At 47.5% G+C, this 18,729-nt stretch overlaps 3 protein-coding genes across 4 annotated transcripts; 1 reads left to right on the forward strand and 2 right to left on the reverse strand.

Moving 5' to 3' along the window:
• The first annotated feature begins 6,573 nt into the window (after window positions 1–6,573).
• Window positions 6,574–8,414, forward strand: BDCG_04195 (uncharacterized protein). Its single transcript, XM_045419859.1, has 2 exons — window positions 6,574–7,310; window positions 7,468–8,414. Exons 1-2 carry the CDS (start codon window positions 7,125–7,127, stop codon window positions 7,828–7,830), a joined length of 549 nt encoding a protein of 182 aa, XP_045276070.1. The 5' UTR covers window positions 6,574–7,124; the 3' UTR covers window positions 7,831–8,414.
• BDCG_04196 lies at window positions 8,094–12,708 on the reverse strand. Of its 2 annotated transcripts, XM_045419861.1 has the most exons (4): window positions 11,104–12,690; window positions 10,747–10,931; window positions 10,153–10,681; window positions 8,094–10,041 (listed from the first exon to the last, which is right to left on the reverse strand). In XM_045419861.1, exons 1-4 carry the CDS (start codon window positions 11,210–11,212, stop codon window positions 9,356–9,358), a joined length of 1,509 nt encoding a protein of 502 aa, XP_045276071.1. In that variant the 5' UTR covers window positions 11,213–12,690; the 3' UTR covers window positions 8,094–9,355. The 2 variants fall into 2 exon arrangements, with proteins under 2 accessions (XP_045276071.1, XP_045280794.1); XM_045419860.1 differs by having other exon boundaries at window positions 10,747–12,708.
• Window positions 12,709–15,093: 2,385 nt separating this feature from the next.
• BDCG_04198 (gluconate 5-dehydrogenase) lies at window positions 15,094–18,692 on the reverse strand. The gene is made up of 5 exons (XM_045419862.1): window positions 17,537–18,692; window positions 16,805–17,355; window positions 16,552–16,621; window positions 16,034–16,459; window positions 15,094–15,913 (listed from the first exon to the last, which is right to left on the reverse strand). Exons 2-5 carry the CDS (start codon window positions 17,268–17,270, stop codon window positions 15,733–15,735), a joined length of 1,143 nt encoding a protein of 380 aa, XP_045276072.1. The 5' UTR covers window positions 17,271–17,355; window positions 17,537–18,692; the 3' UTR covers window positions 15,094–15,732.
• Between the last annotated feature and the right edge of the window lie 37 nt (window positions 18,693–18,729).

Consider the following 18,729-nt stretch of genomic DNA (forward strand, 5'->3'; position numbering starts at 1 on the left):
GTCTCTCTAATTGAAGTACATTCTAGAGCTCCCATGTGCCGGATCCCACCCACTTCGAAATCGAGTTCGTTGCCCTCTATATCCTTCTTCCAGCATTTGGAGCCCAGTGATTTCATTGCTTCAAGCCGTGGATGGATGAGTACAACCAGAGTGGACAGGTTGAAAACACGCCAGGGTTTCCTGGGTTATCATACGATATATACCCGCACGGCGGAAGATTAGCTGGGTATATATGGAGGACAACTTGCAGATGGCATACGGACAAGACGGGCTGCTGGTAAAGTCGGACTACATGGCCAAGACGAGACTTTCTGGTGCGTCATCCGCGGTTGATACCGAAATAAGAAGCTAATAGGTTCATCCCGGCCAAAGCAACTGGCTCGCGCCCTCTCATTCAGGTGAAAAAGGATGGACATGGGAAGTTGTACTGGACCTCTTCAAGCACCAAAACCTCTACATGCCGCGTAAGAGACTCGCCTCGCGAACAATTTCTGTTTTGCAAATATCTGGATTTTAATTGGAGAGTGAGGGAACATATCCAAGACTGCTCCATGTGAGCGTATGGCTCCAACGGGCGCTGGTAATCTTCAGCTCATATCGCTCAGTAACCCAGCCCAAGAAAACCGGCGGATCGTGTGTCCCCATTGGCCGTGTATTGTTGGCATTTTGCTGTCCTCTTTTCCCCCTTTCCCCTTTGACTGCTGGGTATAGGGAGAACACGTATCTGGGAAGGATGAAAAGTTTGTTGAGATGGAAACTTTGCCACGACAACGGGTGCTGCTGACATACTTGGAACGGGGTATTCTGGGGAATACACAGATTGTAGACGCGCACCAACGTAGATAGGTAGACATATATGTTAGATACCTAAAGAAACCAACCGGTGAAGCAAATAACCCAAGTCATACAAGCATCTCCCCGTTCGTGATGCCAGGACTGCCGTTGCTGGTGTGGTGTCGTTATGTCTGCTCGAATTGGATTCGGAATTCTGAGGCGGCTTCCCAAAGCGGCTAGTGCGGCTGCCGTCTTTAGTTACCGTGGACCGCCGTTCAAGGGTTGCCAGCGCCAGAAAGCTCAACACTCAATTACATCGACCTCACCAACGACCACGCTTCCTCCCAGTGCCGACAACCAACAACTCGCCAGTGTTCTTTGCCCTACCTATAAAGGATCTCAGTCTTGACTTCACGCCCCGTCGATTAGCTTGTTGGATTCAGCTGTATTATTGAAAATATATACACGCATTATATATTACACCCAGGGCCTGCATTCCTTTTGCCCGTCGACTTGTGGATCCCTTGTCCATATTTGTCATCTCATCTTTCCTCTTCGTTCTGGGCAAGTTCTCTCCGATCTCTCCTCTGCTAAGACATAGGTTTAACTGCATATATCTGTTTACTGGATGGACCCTGGGCTATTCAAGTTCTACGGAAACTAAGTGCTAACATCGTGGTTCTCCAGTTCGATTTTGGCTTGTCTCTCTCATTCGATACTTTCCCCCTCCCAGTTCCAACCTGAAAGTCGTCCCCCGAAACACACATTATCGCAACGGCATCTTGAAACCGAGCAAACCTGGATATCTTGTCTAAACTTGGATTCACGAGGTTGGAAAATGGCTGCTACACTGAGTATGTCACCTCCACTCTAGTTGACCACCGTATGCCTGATCTTCGGGTGGTGATGTGCTGTCCTCAGGTTTGGTGGGAAGGGCAAAAAAATAAAATAAAATAAAATAAAAAACTGAAAATCATTTCCCACTCCTCCTGGCCCGGGGAGCTTATGGGAAACCAACGCAAATTCACTTACTGCAATTTTGTGATCTTTGGATGCTGATGCGGTCATCACGTAGGCGGGACGTACACTTCCGCTCCTGACACTCCGTCTCCAGTGTTTCCAGATCGTTTGATCCGCCCCCTACCGAAGCGTCCTATCCGCTCTCGCTTATCCCACGAGGCTGCTGAGTCTATACTTTACCCACCTGCCCCGCCTGCCACCCAGGTTTTCTATGGTTCATATTCTGGCAATGGTGATGTCGTTAACGATGCCAAGGTTTACGTGCAACAGACTAATTACGGCCACGAACAAAGTCCTGAAGGTGACCACCACCATCCATATGATGATGGCGTAGATAGTGGTGATGAAGACGGCCCCGTGGTTGTCCGTCGGAGCGGAGGTTTTCATCGATCGTCCTTGTCCCCCACGGGCGAAAACCGCCAGAAATACGCCAAGCATCTGGAAGACACTCCTACCAAAACCTCTTCGTCTGGGCCCGACGGCTATGATGCTTTTGAGAACACGAACAATAAAAAGAAAAGGAAAATCCCGACGTCCGGTAATCCTGGAAACCATTCGAACCTATCTGCCGATATGATGACCCTGGGAATTTCGTCGAATGGTGGGAGTACTGCGTCTCTAGATGACGGGAGCGGTACTGGCTCGTATTACGGAACTGGGAATCCCGCTTCGCCCGCGGGGAATGGCATATCAGGGCCCGGACGAGGACGTTATGGGAGGAATGTTAGCCGTACAGTCAGCGGAAGGACGCCTCTCGCTACCCATAACCCGAATGCTTGGTTGGGAGGCCGATCCGGAACAGGGCGCAAGGAAGTTACAACTCCTCTTGGCCAAGAATCAATTGGTATAGCTTGACTTTCACCACAGTATTCATTGTTGAGAACGGGAAAAAATATGCTGACAAAAAAGTCCAAGGTGAATACCCGAACCATTCTGACCAGGGCATCATATCTGCGGCAATAGCCAATGCGGCCGCACTTTCTTCATCGGCGCCACAGGGGCAAGATAATACGAGCTTATTAGACCAGACAAGAAAGCCCTCCCCAACCAAGACACAATTCACCTTCACCTGCGAATCGGATTCGTCCAAAGGGATGGCCTGGCAAACCCAGAATTCCTATTCAATTCAACAGCAACATCGGGCGAGCAGTCAGCCACTTTCTGCAATGGCACCTGGTCAAAGGGGTTTCTCTACTCAGGGGACGCAGACGAGCCCGAACATGGCGTCTCAAACAAATCACCAAGGCCAGGCACAAACCCAGCACGCGTCGCAAAGCGCAGGACAAAACGCCATTCCGGGCAAAAAATCACGACGGTCCCCCAGCAGCATATATGCCTTGGCGGCTCGTCAACGTCGGCTACAGCAACAATACGCAAACCTCCACCACCCCCCGAACATTGACGAGATTTGGATATGTGAGTTCTGCGAGTATGAAAGCATATTTGGCCGGCCGCCGGAGGCATTGATCAGACAATATGAAATTAAAGACCGGAAGGAGCGCCGGCGGCTTGCAGAGAAGAGGAGGCTGCTCGAAAAGGCTAAGATGAAAGGTCGCAAGGGTAAAAAGGCAACCAAGAATGCTGCAAAGGCCGCAGCTGCACATGCGCAGCAATCGGTAGCTGCACATCAGCAAGGATATGACCGACAACACCACCCCGGGGGCGACCACGACCCCACAGGCCAAGGAGGAGGGTATGATGATAATTATATAGGTGATGAGTACGAAGACGAAGTTTCAGCACAACACGCACACGCTGCTCCTTCCGTACCTCCGCCTAGTGCGGCCAAACAAGCAGTGCCCGCCAGCAATCAACCTAAAGCAGCTGCAGGGAGTACCACATCGGGCAAAGGTGTAGCCGGGGGCGGAACGGTGCATACTGGGTGATGGCTCGCGGTGTGGCGTGGCATCCCTAGGCATGCGCAGATGTTGTCTGGATACTTTTTTGGACGAGACAAGTCGGAAATGATATTTCAATCCAACACCACCCCGTCACCTTCCACCTCCTCCACCCCCTCCTCCCACTGTCCCAAAGAAGGACCTCCAGAGCGATCACGTTGTCCTCCGCTGCGCCACATTGTCGCCTTCCCATCACCCTCCCTCCCCATATTTGTTATGGGGAGTGCCTTTCTCTTTTACTTTTTGTTTTACTTACCCCATTATTCATTCCCCATAGATAACTAACTAGATAACGTTACCCTTTTCTCTTCTCTTTCATTCCCTTTTTTCCTTTTGTTTCTTTCCCTTCCCTCCTGCACAGAAATGCTTTTTAGGTTTTGTTGTATGGCATGAACCATCACCGCTCATATTATTTACCATCATCATGCTGTCGGTTTTGTACGTCTCTTTTCTTCATTTATTTATGGATCCCTTGTCTTGGTCAATTGGTCATCACATCACCTCGTTCTTGCATGGCATTTGACCTTTCCACCCCTTATTTAATTACACTAAATCCTTCCCCCCTTCCCCCCCCTTCCCCGTCTCCATTTTGGAACATTGGTATTTTGTTGGTTTGTCTCACCCCCTTTTTATGTACTCTTGTAGGTACTATCCTGAACACACCCACACACCCACACATACCTGCGCACAAACACACAGCAGGGGTATTTGTTTTTCTGGTTTCATCAGCGCATCCATACACGCCCATTTGCAGAGATTCCATGGCCCTTGAAGCTTTTTTGTCATATGACTTTAGCGACCATTTTGACATTTTTGGCGGAACGAAACGAGTGGAGTGCGTGTATTCCCATTTTTTTTAAAAACCAGGAGAAAGAAAAGAAAAGAAAAAGAAAGTTATAAGCTCTTGTATACGCTTGTACCGCTCTATCAAAGCAGACAGGTGAAGCGAGTGAGAGATTTTTAAGAATATGGAGATAAGAGAATTGATCATCGCCTAGTTAATTCTTTACAGTGCCTTTGCTAGGCTCTTCTTTTCGTTTTCTTTTTTTTCTTTTTTTTTCTCTCCTTTTTTCCTCATCTCTAGTTTCCCCCGGTTCATCGATCTTGAATAGTTCTTCCATGTCTATTTTTATTGTTGGATCATGGAGAGAATGGGATGAAGGAGCCAAACGCTCGCAGGGCGAGCCTGGGATAAGCCAATGACATATTATGGCCCGGAGTCCGCAGCCAGCGAGCGGCTCATGGTCCCAGGCAGAGTCAGCCATTATGGAAACTAAGGAAGGGCTTGGTAGTTAGGCCGGATCGGGTTGGGTCGGGTTGGGGGTGATCTGGGATGATGGGATGAATGCGTAAGGGACGGGATACGCAAGATTCGAGTCGAGAGGGTTGGGGGTTGGGAGATGGAGCTGGAGCTGGAGCTGGAGCTGGAGAGGGGAAATCCCCAGTGCCCAAAGAAGCGGGAAGAAAGGAAGAAACTAGATCTTCTACAACTCAAATAAGTGAATAAATATATAAATAAAAGAGGGAGCAAGGAAGGAAGCAAGCAAGCTTTTAGGCTTGTTCTTCATATCCTCCTTTTCGCTATGTAGTTGAGTGATATAATAATCTCTTGGTTTCTGTTCGTTTGGCAGACAGAACCTTGCATGGGGATTGTTGACTTCGCAAAGCGTAAGGTAGAGTGAAAAGATGTATAAGTTGAAAAAGAAATAAGAAGAATGAGTGAATAAGAAAGAGAAAAAAAAGAAAAGAAAAGAAAGAAAGAAAGAATGGGAGAGAGAAAATACCCATTCTCGCCTCATCAACTTATGTCCCATCCCAGGCTTCGGTGGGCGTTAAATAATAACATTTAGTTATAGGGAGGAAGAATCAATTGAATTGTGGAAGAGTTAATAACTAAATAACTTAAGTTGTTGCATCTCCAAGGTTGTTTGTTTCATGAAGCAGCTTTCACAATAATCCTCACTCTACCAGCCAATTATTAGACAGATAAATACACTATTATTTATTCCATCTGAAACTTCTTTGCCGCCAGCAGAACTTGTTCACCATCCCAAGGCGCGTAACATCATCATCATCATCATCATCATCATCATATTCCCCCCCGCTGGCTGTGGCCTAGTCGCCGGGCGCTAATCAAATCACCTTCGACTTTTTGTATCCGCAGCTCACAGCCAACCGATGCTGTCTCCAACCCCAGGACCACAAACAGCTTCTGTTTCTTTCTTTAGCATCTTCGCATCTGCGATCTACCGGATGTTCTTCAGTGGCTGCAAGCTGCAACTGGGGAGGAGAGCGGGGGATTGGATTGTCCGTTCTGTTTCATGTTAGACACGATTTGCTTTTTAACATGGTTTCAATGTGTGTTTTTTTTTTTTATTATTATTTTTATTTCAATATATGTACATTACTTTTTGCCCTTGAAGCGGGAGAACTTGGACATTCAAAGCATGATTCGCTCCTGTTACACGCTCTGGCGCTGGAGATATCTTTGTTTTACCTGCAACTGTCTGGATATCAACTTACAAGATATATAAAGATCCCGCTCTGCGCTGGATTCAGACTCTCTTTGATTCCTTCAGGAAACAAATTCATCATTGTATCAGAAATCTTCTCTCTTTGTCCCTTTTTTTTTTTTTTTTTTTTTCCCTTTTCCTCTTTCTCTTTTTTTCTCTTCTGTCTCTCTGTCTATTTCTCTTTCTTTCTCTCTCTCCCTCTCTCTCTCTCTCAGTTCTTATCGAACTTCTGGTCCCCGCTTTCCCTCATTATATCTCGTCCTTTCTATATATCGCGTTCTCTCGGCTCTATTTAGTCTGTTGTACTGGGTACAACACTTCTCCGCTCATACGTTTTTCTCTTTTCTTTTTTCCTGCTAGACATACAATATACATTGCATTTTGGAGAAACAAGGGGGGATTTAATATCCAAGGCCTAAAGAAGAAGAAGAAGAAAAAAAAAAAAAAGAAACAGGAGAAAAGAGTGCTGCGCACCTTATTTCCCTTCTATACGAAAACCAACTTTTCCGCCTAATAGCAACATCGGGACATCGACCCATACATACACGTTCATACATACCTGCGAAGGTATCCATAAACAATCAGCAAACCATTCACTCGGGCACGAAATCCGGGGACAATAGCCCATTCGCTTTGCATTGTGGGGAAGATTCCAGCAAGAACACCCGCAGCTATTAAAGAGATTCCCAAGAGGATCAAAAAAATAGCCATTCACCCAGACGATTGAAGACCCCAACACTGTGTATAAAGCACGATACTTCCAGGTCTTATTCCTCACACCCCTCTAATACGTTCTCAAATCAACATCGCACCGCGAGAGCAGGGTCTGGAACCACAGAGAGCTCCACTACCTACCCCGTCCATCAACCCATCAGCGCACTGTCGAAAAAGAAACCCACCACCATCTCGAAGGAAAACCATGACTATCAAAGCTCTCATCCTCGACGGTGTCCGGAAACGCTACAGCGTCGGTTCCACAGTCGGCACGGTTGTCGGATGCTCGCTCCGCTTCCTACAGTTTGTCTTTGCCATCGCTGTCATCGGCCTGTACGCGCAGGACCTTGTCAAGCAGCGCAAGGATGGCGGTGGATATGACCCCAAATGGGTACGTTTCTCCCACCTCCCCCTTTTCCTATCTTTTTTTTTTTTTCTTCGATATCATATCTAGACAAAGACATCTATCTACCTCTCTACCTAGGGGTAGATATATTCCTCTGACCCTTTCCTCCGCTAACATGCCAAATCAAAAAAAAAAAAAAAAGACCTACGCCACCTCCCTCGGCACAATCTCCTCCCTCTCCGCCGTCGTCTACTTCACAATCCCCCTCGTCATGCCCGCCTTCTCCCTCCTGCCCACCGTCAACCTCCCCACCCTCGTCTACGACAGCATCCTCAGCATCCTCTGGCTGACCCTCTTCGGCATCTTCGGCAAACTCTACATCACCCGCGACGCGCCGGAGGGCCACGTGGATACCATCCGCATGAAGCATGCGGTCTGGGTGGATTTGGCGAATTTGGCGCTGTGGACGGCCACCGCCGCCTGGGCGGGTGTTCGGTGGTGGAAGAGTGGAAAGGGGCGGAGACGGGAGGAGAAGGAGAGTGAGAGTGAGATGGGGGAGGTGTGAGGAGGTTATTAATTGGATGCTCGCTTGTGTTTCGCTTTTGTTCTTTTGTCTTGGGTTCTTAGTTTTTTTGGAGGGGGTTCGGCTGGATTTTTGAACTGCTCTTGTTATTGTTGTTGTTGTTACCCACTAGCTCTTTTTTATTTTATTTTTTATTTCTTAATTTTTTTTAAAAAACCTGTCCTTGATTATCTGGCATACTAAGGGCGTGGGAATTGACTAGGTAACTAGGTCTAACTACTGTCTGTATTATGTTATTTTATTATTTTCTGTTTCCCTCGCATTTCCCCCTCCCTTTTAACTACGTTACTCCCAACTGGTTATTTTCTTTTTGTTTGTACCTGGGTCTGTTATTGGACCCTTTTTTCTTTTTTCAATTATTGCCCATTTGACAGGAATCATGGGCCTATATTCTTAAAAACTTAATATGACAGACTAGTTTTGTCTTACGAACGCTTGACTGGATGGGATGATGGATGATGGATGATGGTGCTCCCCCCCCCCCCTTAAAGCACGGTCAGGTCATGCGGCGCAACATGATAAAGTTGTCCTCACCCAATAAATAATAATATAATGGGGTATTTTCATCACCTGCCATGCACAAATTCTATGGTATTTCTATCGTGTTTAAATAATATAATATAGTAGGGATGAAGCTGGAGGAAAGGAAGGGCTCAGGCTGCTGCTATCTCCCCGTATTTAAGCCGCCACACCACCACACACACCACCACAGCCATCCAGCCAGCAAGCCAGTGCAAGGCAACGACAGGAACGGTACGGTTAGAGTAAAATGTCTAGGAGGAGTGAAGTAGTAGGTAGGGACGGGTAGAATGGAATCGACGCAGGTCAGGCGCTCTTTTATAATTATGTTATTATATTATAATCTCGTTCTATGAAAAGCTCTTTTTTTCTTTTGTCTTTCCAGTTTGGTGAAGAGATTGAGTAGGGTATATTATATATATATATATATATATATGCTAATTATATGATTATGATGAAAATTGTAAGGAATAGGTCATCTACGCAGTGCCCAGGTTCCCTCCCTCCCTCCCTAGTAAGTAAGTAAGCTGAGCGAAGATATCAGGGATTGAGGGGCAGATAGATCTGATCTGCATCATCCCCTGCTTGCTTCGATTGGAGGTTGCCTTTTTTTTTTTACCCTCCTTTGCTGCGTTCAGGGGTTTATCGGTGGCGTGCGTCGAGGCCGGCTAGCTAGATAGATAGATAGGCGAGCTGGAATGATTGGAATCCTGGCCGGCTGCGAGGTTTGGTTGTGTCTAATCCGCATATTTTTCTCTCGGGGTCGAAGGCGAGGGGTTGTTTTCATTTTTATTCGAAACTTGAGGAGAGGGGGAGGGAGGGAGGGGGGGGGGGGGGGGGTAGGTATGGATGACTTTTTCATTCGTCGCCGCTGCGCACCCCCAATTACCCCCTTCACCCCGCCGGTATTTCACACTCGTTTCCCCTGTTTCTGCATCGTCGCACTCAACTTCCTCTCCCGCTCGATCATCTCGCTTAACTGACTCTGCTACTGACCCAGCGATGGTCTGCTGGATGCAGGCACGCCGTGCTGATGCGGCGGCTGCGCCTGTGATGTGGATGGCGAAATTGAATTCGCGGGGTCATCATCGCTGTCGATATCCTCCCACTCCCCGTCCTCGTCGTCCTCTTCCTGGACATAATCAACCACGACTGCTTTGGTACCGGCACCATTGTTCCGGGACGGATGTTGCTTCTGTGCGGAGGAATGGCCTCCTCTTCCTTCCTTAACCTTTCCCCGGCCTCTAACCGCTTGGACACCCATAACCGGCCCTGCGTCGCCTGATGATTGAAGCTTCCGAGAGCGCACGGTGTCCGGGTTTCCCGAGACGACGGTTGTAGCGCTTGCCTTGATATCGGCTTGTGTTAGCAATGAGCTGCCTAGGTTAGTGAACGACGGGTTGCGCGACTCCTGTAGCCGTTTTTCAACAAATCGGGAACGGAAATCCTTTTCTACGAGGGAGACTTTGGATGGTTGCGTCGGTTGCGAGGTCGGGGAGCTATTGCTCCGCTTCTGTTGTTGCGCATGCTGCTCGTGGATAGGGTTGGCTGCTATAGCAGCAGCAGGATGTGACGTGGGGTTTGAGGTTGGGCCTGGTCGTTGCATTGCTGGGCCTAGCCAGGGGTATGGCCTTGAGTTGGGGGTAGGGGTGGGGCTTATGGAGATTGCGGATTCTAGAGATATAGCAGGCATTTTGTAATTAGTATGATATCTAGGGTTGGGCCTGTATAAATAGTTTCTGTAAAGCAGAGATTAAGAGGGAGAAAAGTAAAAGTTTCTCCCACCGTTGGGTATGGGATATATCTGCCGTCTAGGTGCTGATGGGCCATACAGGTCGGGTGAAGCTCTGGTTTCCCCGGAGGATGCGGGGGTAGGCGAATGTCTTGCAGGTGGGGGATCCAAAGGTGGCTGAGAGATATTTTTCCGCATTGGCACCGGCTCCGGTTCCATAGAAGTTATATTTGATGCAAAAGTCGCCTTTTTCCTTCGTGGCTTCTCCGACACGGATTCTCCCAGAGGGTCTTCGAAAACCGCAGTCGGTGATATGGACAGAGATGTATTGCTTCCCGTGAAACGATCAGTGGCACCGGCCGTAGAAACTCCGGGAAGCCTCTGGGCATCGTTGGAAGCCTGTCGCGGCTTCTTTAAGATAGAAGGTAGTAATGGCGCCCGAGTTGCATTTACCGAAGGTTTTCGGGATACATTTGGAGTACTTTTGCAACTAGTTCCCGTTGGGAGCTTCTGCGGCTGGGCGCTCGAAGTAGATGGAACTGCGCGCCGTCTTGATTGGATCCGCGGTATCGAGGGTGAGATCTAATAATAATATCTATCAGAACGAGATCTCCCTTAAATTCATCTAGCCATGTGGATGAATGTACTTCTCTTAACCCGCCTGGACCCATTCTGGTGATGCTCTCTCCTTCAGAAATATGGAGGAAGAGGCCGGCTAATGTAGTACCTTGTATAGTACGTAGAATGACATTGTTGCTCCATATTCTCCAGAATAGATTTTCTAATCGCCTTCCTTCATCTGCTTTCATCGTAGACCTGTTTGTGGTGTAGACTACATTGAAAAAAAATGTTAGAATATATATACAAGAGCTTGCTGTCTTCTGCCATTGTTTATTCGCGGATTGCTTTTTCTCATTGTGTCTTAAACCAAAACATAAATATCTTCTTTGCTTTGTGGTGGTTTTCTTTCGAGAGCATAGACAAGGGGAAGTAAGTATCCTTACCTCGCCATAGTTTTGCAAGATCCTCAGCATCCACACCGCCAAAGCTCTCGATTTCGGAACTAATGCGCTCGGAGTGTAAGACGATGCCTTTAGGCAAAGCTTCTGTCATTGTAACTAGCCACTAAGAAGACAAAACCCGCCAAAACAGATTCGCAAAATCCACTTCTTTTCGGATTGACAGCCTTGGAGCTGAACTCTCTTCATCGAAAGAGGAATAGGCAAAATAAAACGAGCCGTCACAGCACACAAACACGGAAAAGAGAGCAGTAAGTAAAGGAAGAAGAAGAAAAAAGAAAGAAAGAAAAGTTAAGTGAGCAAAGAGGAAGAAATAAAATAAAGTAAAGTAAAATAAAATAAAATAAAATAAAACAGAAAATCTCAACAACAGACGGGGAGAGCGGGATAATCGCCACTGGTCAGCTGAGCCTCATGGTTCAGCAAGGGCACTGGGCGATGGAGGCAAAGCATTCCACAGCCGGGCACATGCAACGGTCCAATCTGTAAGGCGTGGACGACACAGACGTGGGAACAGGCAGCATACGGTCACATCCGGTCACACAGGGGCGAGGAGAGGAGGAAAAATCAAAGGGAGTTGGAGTGGACAGAGAAACAGCTCGGCGTAGGAGGTGTTATGGGGATAGATAGGTAGGGAATCCGATTGGCTTCACGTGAGCCTGTCCAGGTGACCGCGTGGAAGGGGCGCCTTTTGCAGGGACTTATGAGATAGAGAGATGGGATAGAGACAGAGAGAGAGAGAGACCTAGCTAAAAGGTTAGACAAAGGAACAAAAAAGACATGCGTGTTTGTTGTTGGAGTTATGGAAGATGAAGAGACAATGTGATTTGTTTATTATTATTATTATTATTATTATTTTTTTTATCGCAGTTGTCGGTGAGCTTCGATCTCCTGGCGAGCACACTTTCACTGAGCGGAGCCGGGAGGACCGACCCCAGCAACGAACGACCTTGGAACCTAGCGGAGATCAGAGATGAATGAGCGGTAAGCTGAAACAAAGAGCGCCAGATCAGATCAGACCATCAAGTGGCAAAGTAGTTAGCGGTAGAGAGCGAGCGGGAATGGCGAATATTAGCCTGGGGGGGGGGGAGAAGATGAAAGACAAGGTGGTGAGGGCGGGCGGAGAGAGTCGAGGAGTCGAGATCGAAATCAATAATAATAATACGGCCCAAGCTAGCAGCTAGTGAGCTATGTAGTGATGTATTTATTTATGTAGGTATTTATTAGTTGGCGGGTCATGTGGCCTGGTGGCAGCGGGCGAGCAAGCAACAATAATAATAAACAATACGGGACGAGTCAATCATCAATCATCAATCAATCAATACTGTACTCTCACGGGGGATAATAACGATAACATGCAGGAAAAGAAACATGGCTACCTTAGTTCTATGTCTAATCCAAGCATCAAAGGGGCAAATAATCTGGGGAAATGGCGTTATTATTGTGTTGGGATCTCTTCCCTGTGTTTTGTATCACTGACATAATAACTACGGATTAATTACACCCTGGGAGCTTGGTTGGGCGCGGGTGTGAGGCCGATGATGATGGTCAGTAGCATCTTAACCAATGAAAAGTCATGGTTTAGTTATCCAAAAAAAAAAAAAAAAAAAAAAAAAAAAAAAAAAAAAAGGGCATCAATCTTGCTTGGTCCTCTTTTGTTTTCCTCCCTGGGCGAAGTGTGCTCAACATCTTGCTCTTTCATCCGGGGGATCCGGGGATCCATAATTATTAGATATATGTAAATCGACGGGAGCAACGGCTGCTGGAGACCTGGGTGGATCTGATTAAGTAGTCTGGACTCTAGAGTGAGTGAGTCTAGAAGGAAACCAGCAGGACGACGCCTCCGCAAGTGCTGTGTCTCTGTGTGTGTGTGTGTGTCTTCGTCGCTTAGCAGCGTAGGTAGTTAAAATAACGTACTGGTTATGCAGAATTTTCCACGTTGCTTCTAGAACAAACACTCACCTCCCCTGTCCGTTTGTTGTTTCAGTCAGTCAGACCGCTGGTTGGGGGGGGGGGGGGGGGAGACACGCCGTAAGAAAAATAGAGGAGGCTTGATTACTCTTGCGTGGTAGTTAGCTAACTGGTGAACCATTACGGAGTAATCCTGGGCGTTGACATCCATAGAAGGTGGCGAGAAGAGTCAATGAGGAGATAGATATAGGCCATGGCAACTCACTCAAGCATTGCCCTATTCCTCCTATCTCCTGGTGGTGACCTCTCCTGTCCGCCAGATCTCTCAAATTCCCGCTTTAGGTCCGGAATTCAGTTCTCTAATAACTACCTCTCTCGCCTTTTATGTACTCCGTAGTAACTTATGGATGGAAGATCGTGAAACGAAGAGAGATGTAAAATAGCTGCCATTGTTATTTCCGGGGCAGGCAGCGGGCGTAACCCATTATTATTGATGTTCTTGTTGTTGTTCTTGTTGTTGTTGTTGTTGTTGTTGTTGTTGTTGTAACTCCGTCTCCTTTCCGTGGTACGCATAAATACGGGGTTAGTAATTTCCCAAGGTTCAGTCAGACCTTGCTGGCCCTTTGCACCCAACCAACCACGATCGATCTGTGCTGAGTCGACAGAGGTTAACTACATCTTTTGCCCCTGACGGAAAACCTAGGCCTCTTATTAGAAAAAGTGCAGCATTTTAAACCCTCCATTCCAATCCCCCAAGATACTAACTTACTGGATTAGCCCGTCCGGCGCTGCCGAATAAGCTGTCCCCGTAACTTCTCATCCACATAAGGATAGTAGGAGTAATGCATCACTGACCCCCCCCATCCCGTGGGTTGGAGGATGCATCGGCAAGATAAGCTTAAACTCTAAGTTATCGATTGAGTGGATCCGGACCGTCCCGCTGCGCTTCCCGCAGTTTATTTATTTATTTATTTATTTATTTATTTATTTATTTATTTATATATATATATATTTTTTTTTTGAAAAACGGCGAAAAAGAGCATCATTCTATCGACTGCACATCAGTTGGTCAAGTCGTCATTATTCTACCCTCCCTACTCCGTACATAGACCCAAGCTACGGCTTGAGAGGAGGTTGAATCTTCTTCAAGGCACTGTCCGTTGCTTCCCTGAGTAGACTCCATCTCCTCCTCCTCCTCCCCCTTCTCCCAAGCAACTGGATTTCCTGTTTCTACTAGTTAACTGTAGTCTTGGTGTGAGAGAACTATGTGTATGTACACAGCATATCTCCTGTATTTAACCCCATTCAAACTCTGTTAAAGTCATATACCAACTGGCAAGTACAGAACAGTTAGAAAAAAAAAAATCCAGTACAGAAAATATTGATCTCGTCTAGATCTCCGCTAAATGCCTCGGCACAGTGGGGCCCCCGGTGGGGTTGCCACGACGCCAAGCATTTAAACATTTGCGATGGAGATATAAATTTATTTGGCTCATTCCTGTTTGTTTGTTTTTTTATTTTTTATTTATTTTTTATTTATTTTTTATTTATTTTTAACAGAAAGCCAAGGCAGGCTGTGCAGCATGGAGGAATAATAATAGGATACAAAACAAAGCCAGCAAAAAGAGACCAGGCGGGAATTCCAACCCACTCTCCACCCAATGCACGTGGCACGTCCGGCACGTCCAGAGACATGGAATAATGTCGAAATGGGAATTGTATCTCCCCTCTCGATAGGACCCTGCCTGCCTGCCTGCCTGCCTGCCTGCCTGTGATGGATCGAGACGGTCGGAGAGAAGAAGATGTTCGAGTCGAGAGGGAAAATCGAAGGGGGGTCAGGGCCAGCCAGCCAGCCCAGGGAAACCACTATTCTGTAAACCCCCGGCCCCCCGCCCAACCAACCTTGGTCCCATCCCACCCACCCATACCATACCTGACACTCGAGATAAATAAATACATGTATGTATGGATGTATGTGTGCTTCTATCCCCCACTGTCAATTGCTGTTGTTGCTGCTGCTGTTGTTGTTGTTTTCAAGGGGGCAGCCAGGGTATGGAAAAAATTGGGTGGTGGAGAATGAGGACTTTTATTATTATCCAGTTTTCAGATTCATAGGAATAGGTGTGATATATATATATGTGTGTATGTATACCCGCTCCACTGCCTTGTCGCGCGTGGCCTGCTGCTATATGACTTCGGATCGATGGGGTTGAAAACACGCGGCAACATATAGGTGTGGGGGAGAGAGAGAGAGAGAGAGAGAGAAGAGAAGAGAGAGCGCGGATGGGAATGTTAGCAATGTTAACAAGGAGAACAAACATGCAGCTATAATACATAATGAATAAAGCAACGGTGGTGATAGATCAATGAGAAAGTACTAATAATATATAGAAATAGTAAAATAGTTAAACAAATACCCGCCGAGAAAAAGTTCATGGAGAGGACAATAAAAAAAGATAAAAAGATAAAAAAGATAAAATGGAGCAAATGGTCTAGGGAAACTCGGAGCAGGCGAAAACAAGCAAGCCAATGAACATACGCGTGCAAAGAAAACAACACACAACAATATTAAATAATTGACATCGATGTTCCCCACGCGAAGATAAAACTATAGGGGCAAGCAAGTGGGAAGAGAAAGAAAAATACACGAAGGGTTTGGCTGATGAAGAAGAAAGTCCCAAAAATTAATTTCCTTCTCCTTGTCTACGTCAGGGTATATCCACCATCGACTCTGAGATCGGCACCGGTGACATACTTGCTCGCGTCGCTGAGGAGGAACGTCACGGCGCCCATGAGATCCTCGGGCACGCCCATTTTACCCTGTGGGATGAGCGAGGTCCATTGGCGGTTGAGCTCCGGGTTGTCGTCGAGGATTTTGCGTGTTCTGTGATTTGTTAGTTTGACGATTTCTTTCTTTTATTTCCTTTCTTTTAGGGAAACCCCCTCCTTGGAAGGCCTTTAGGGGGGTGAGTATTTAGACAAAAATAGAAAAACCAAATCTTACAGCGCAGTCAACATATACCCGGGACTAATACAGTTAACCCGAATATGCGCCGGCGCCCACTCCACCGCCAGCGACGCGGCGAGGTGTCTAATCGCGGCCTTGGCAGCATTATACGGCGCCTGCGGCTGCGGCACGTTAACAATGGACCCGGACATGCTGCCGACCATGACGATGGAGCCCGGCGCCTTGCGCTCCAGCAGGTGCTTGGCGACGCCGACGGCGAACAGGTAGGAGCCGTCCACGTTGACGCCCCAGAGCTTCTGCATGCGGTCGTACGGGTAGGAGATGGCGTCGAAGTTTTCAGTGAAGCCGGCGGAGGTGACGAGGTTGTCGATGCGGCTGTGGGAGGCAAGGATGTTTGTGAGGCACTCGTTGACGGAGTCGGGGTTGGCGACGTCGGCGTAATGGGCGGTTATTTTGGGCATGCTGGTTTTTTTTTTTTTGTAGGTTAGGACCAGGGGAGTTTGATATATATATCGTGGGGGCAGGGGGCAGGGGGCAGGGGAAGGGGGACATACATTTCAATGCCTGGGTTTTCTTCCCGATACTGCGCCACCAGCTTCTTCACCTGCTCCTCAGCTTCGTCCTCTGCATTTCTAGTCAGTATCTGATCTAGAAATAGAGCAAAGGCAGGAGTCACATGTAAATCACATGATCGACAAAGCTATCAATGATTGACAAAAATCTATCCCATCCGATACTTGATATCACAAAAAAGGAAAAAGAAAAAGAAAAAGGAAAAGAAAAAGGAAAGTAGAAATAATTGCTTACTGTTCAAGTCCACAATGGCAAGATCAGAGCCCGACGCCACGAGCGCCTGCCCCATAACCAGCCCCAATCCCCGAGCACCCCCAGTAACGACCGAGACACGACCTTCCAACGAAAAGGACGCCAGCGTCCGCTTGAAGTGCATACCACCGCGACCCTGAACGATAGGGCTGCGAGGCATCTCGTGGTCCTCGGGATACTCGACACGAACGCTCTCATCGGTCCGAGCATAGCGACCCTCGTGCTCTGCCGTCTCTTCCTTGGAAGCAGCGGTGCTGGATTTCTTGAAAGGGTCCTCGTCCTTGTCATCCCTTTTGCTTTCTCTTAGAGCAGGGGTTGTGGAGATGCAGCGGGCCTGTGTGGTGGTGAGAGCCGGCCTAGAAGAGGTGGAGCGGATAGCTGCTGGTGGCCCCTTGTAGCCATGGCTGGCAGCCCGGAGTGCCTGGCGGGCAATTGATGGTTTGAACATAGTAGCTTTTGCTTGTGTACTGCTTCTGGTGTGGACTTTTTTTTTTTTTTTTTTTTTTCCTTTCCAAAGGGGTTAGGTATCGTATCTGCATGTGGATATATGTCAGTAATGGGGATGCAGGGCAAATTGGGAGAGATATTGATAGGAATGAATAATTGAATAAGATTCAAGTGGTCGGGATATTATATGTTGGCGAGAATTTGGAATTGGTACATAAATGCTTCTGTTGCTCATTGGTATCGAGGGATTGAGACAAAAAGACTCACCAGATCAAATTCTGTGTAGTGGTTTAATTTAACGTCTCAGGTACGGTATCACGCAACACGATCAGACAATTCAGTTTGATAATAGAGGGAATATAGAGCCGTATCAGGGATGGACAGATAAATTTTTGCAGTGATAAAACCGACCAGCTGGCAAAAAGCGGAATTTCAAAAAGATGGGGAAAAAAATAAAATAAAAGAAAAGAAAAGATTGGATCAAAGCCAGGAAAACGAGCGTTGTTCGATCGAAAGAACAAAAATCGAACAAATTTTTTTTTATCTAATATCAAGATGGATGTGAAGGATTCTCGCCGCGGCCAACATTGCTTGAAAAGGTAAGGGAAGGGGAAGAAGGGGAGGGAAGAAGAAAAATCTGAATTTATTTTGAGCCAACACACCAGGCAATTAATTGGAAGCTCTCTCTGGCAATAAAACCGCGACTGATCGCTGGCCACTGGGGGTCAGATGACGGCTCAACTCCAACTATCGTGACTTTTTTTTCCCCCTTTTTCTGCCAGGCGTCGTCGGCAGATCAGAACTTCCAAGGGGAAGACGCGCGGGCAACGGTTGGGCTGGACCCGGGTCTAGGCTCTGGCAAGGCGGTGAACACTGGACAGCAACCACCAGAAGGCCGCCACTAACGGTCGCTACGGCGGCTGCAGACTACAGCAGTCGTGGGCCTGGTCCCAGCGGTTCTGGCTACCCTTTTAGGCTCTTGGCTGGGGGGGGGGTGTGCGTTGGGCGTTGGGTGTTGGGGCCCTGGTTTGGGGGGGGAGCATTAGGGCACTGGGACTTACGCAGTAGTCTGGGGCACTGGTAGCACTGGGAGGGTCACCAGGGCCACCACCAGGGCCACCCCGGTCCAGGGAGCTTGGGTGGGGAGCTATGGTGGGTGGTTCGGCGGCGAGATGCCCCCCAAGAGATCGGCTGAAGAGTCAGATGAGTAGCTGATTTTTTTTTATTATTTATCTTCATCACTTCGACCCATGCAGTAGAGTAGTCGCCGCTATCAATCTATCCTCCATACCCAGTCGTAATGCCAAATGCAGGGGAGGTAATCATATTTGCAAGCTCCATATAAAAAATCTCTGAAACTCAACCTTCAATCTGAATACAATATGGAGACCTTTCAGGAAAAAAAGTAAAAATAAAAATAAAAATAAAAATAACCCCACCCCACCCCACCCTCGAAGGAG

The sequence above is a fragment of the Blastomyces dermatitidis genome, assembly GCF_000003525.1.
Source record: "Blastomyces dermatitidis ER-3 genomic scaffold supercont1.4, whole genome shotgun sequence".
NCBI lineage: Eukaryota > Fungi > Ascomycota > Eurotiomycetes > Onygenales > Ajellomycetaceae > Blastomyces > Blastomyces dermatitidis.

What these genes read in the sequence shown, in the direction of transcription:
- BDCG_04195 (XM_045419859.1), top strand. Translation starts at nt 7,125, where the DNA reads ATGACTATCAAAGCTCTCATCCTCGACGGTGTCCGGAAACGCTACAGC. An exon ending in GTGGATATGACCCCAAATGG is followed by an intron (nt 7,311 to 7,467) that starts GTACGTTTCTCC and finishes AAAAAAAAAAAG; the next exon opens with ACCTACGCCACCTCCCTCGG.
- BDCG_04196 (XM_045419860.1), bottom strand. Translation starts at nt 11,133, where the DNA reads ATGCTGAGGATCTTGCAAAACTATGGCGAGGTAAGGATACTTACTTCC. An exon ending in GTCCAGGCGGGTTAAGAGAA is followed by an intron (nt 10,682 to 10,746) that starts GTACATTCATCC and finishes TATTATTATTAG; the next exon opens with ATCTCACCCTCGATACCGCG. An exon ending in GATATATCCCATACCCAACG is followed by an intron (nt 10,042 to 10,152) that starts GTGGGAGAAACT and finishes CTATATCTCTAG; the next exon opens with AATCCGCAATCTCCATAAGC.
- BDCG_04198 (XM_045419862.1), bottom strand. Translation starts at nt 17,270, where the DNA reads ATGTTCAAACCATCAATTGCCCGCCAGGCACTCCGGGCTGCCAGCCAT. An exon ending in TGCCATTGTGGACTTGAACA is followed by an intron (nt 16,622 to 16,804) that starts GTAAGCAATTAT and finishes CTAGAAATGCAG; the next exon opens with AGGACGAAGCTGAGGAGCAG. An exon ending in GAAAACCCAGGCATTGAAAT is followed by an intron (nt 16,460 to 16,551) that starts GTATGTCCCCCT and finishes AAAAAAAACCAG; the next exon opens with CATGCCCAAAATAACCGCCC.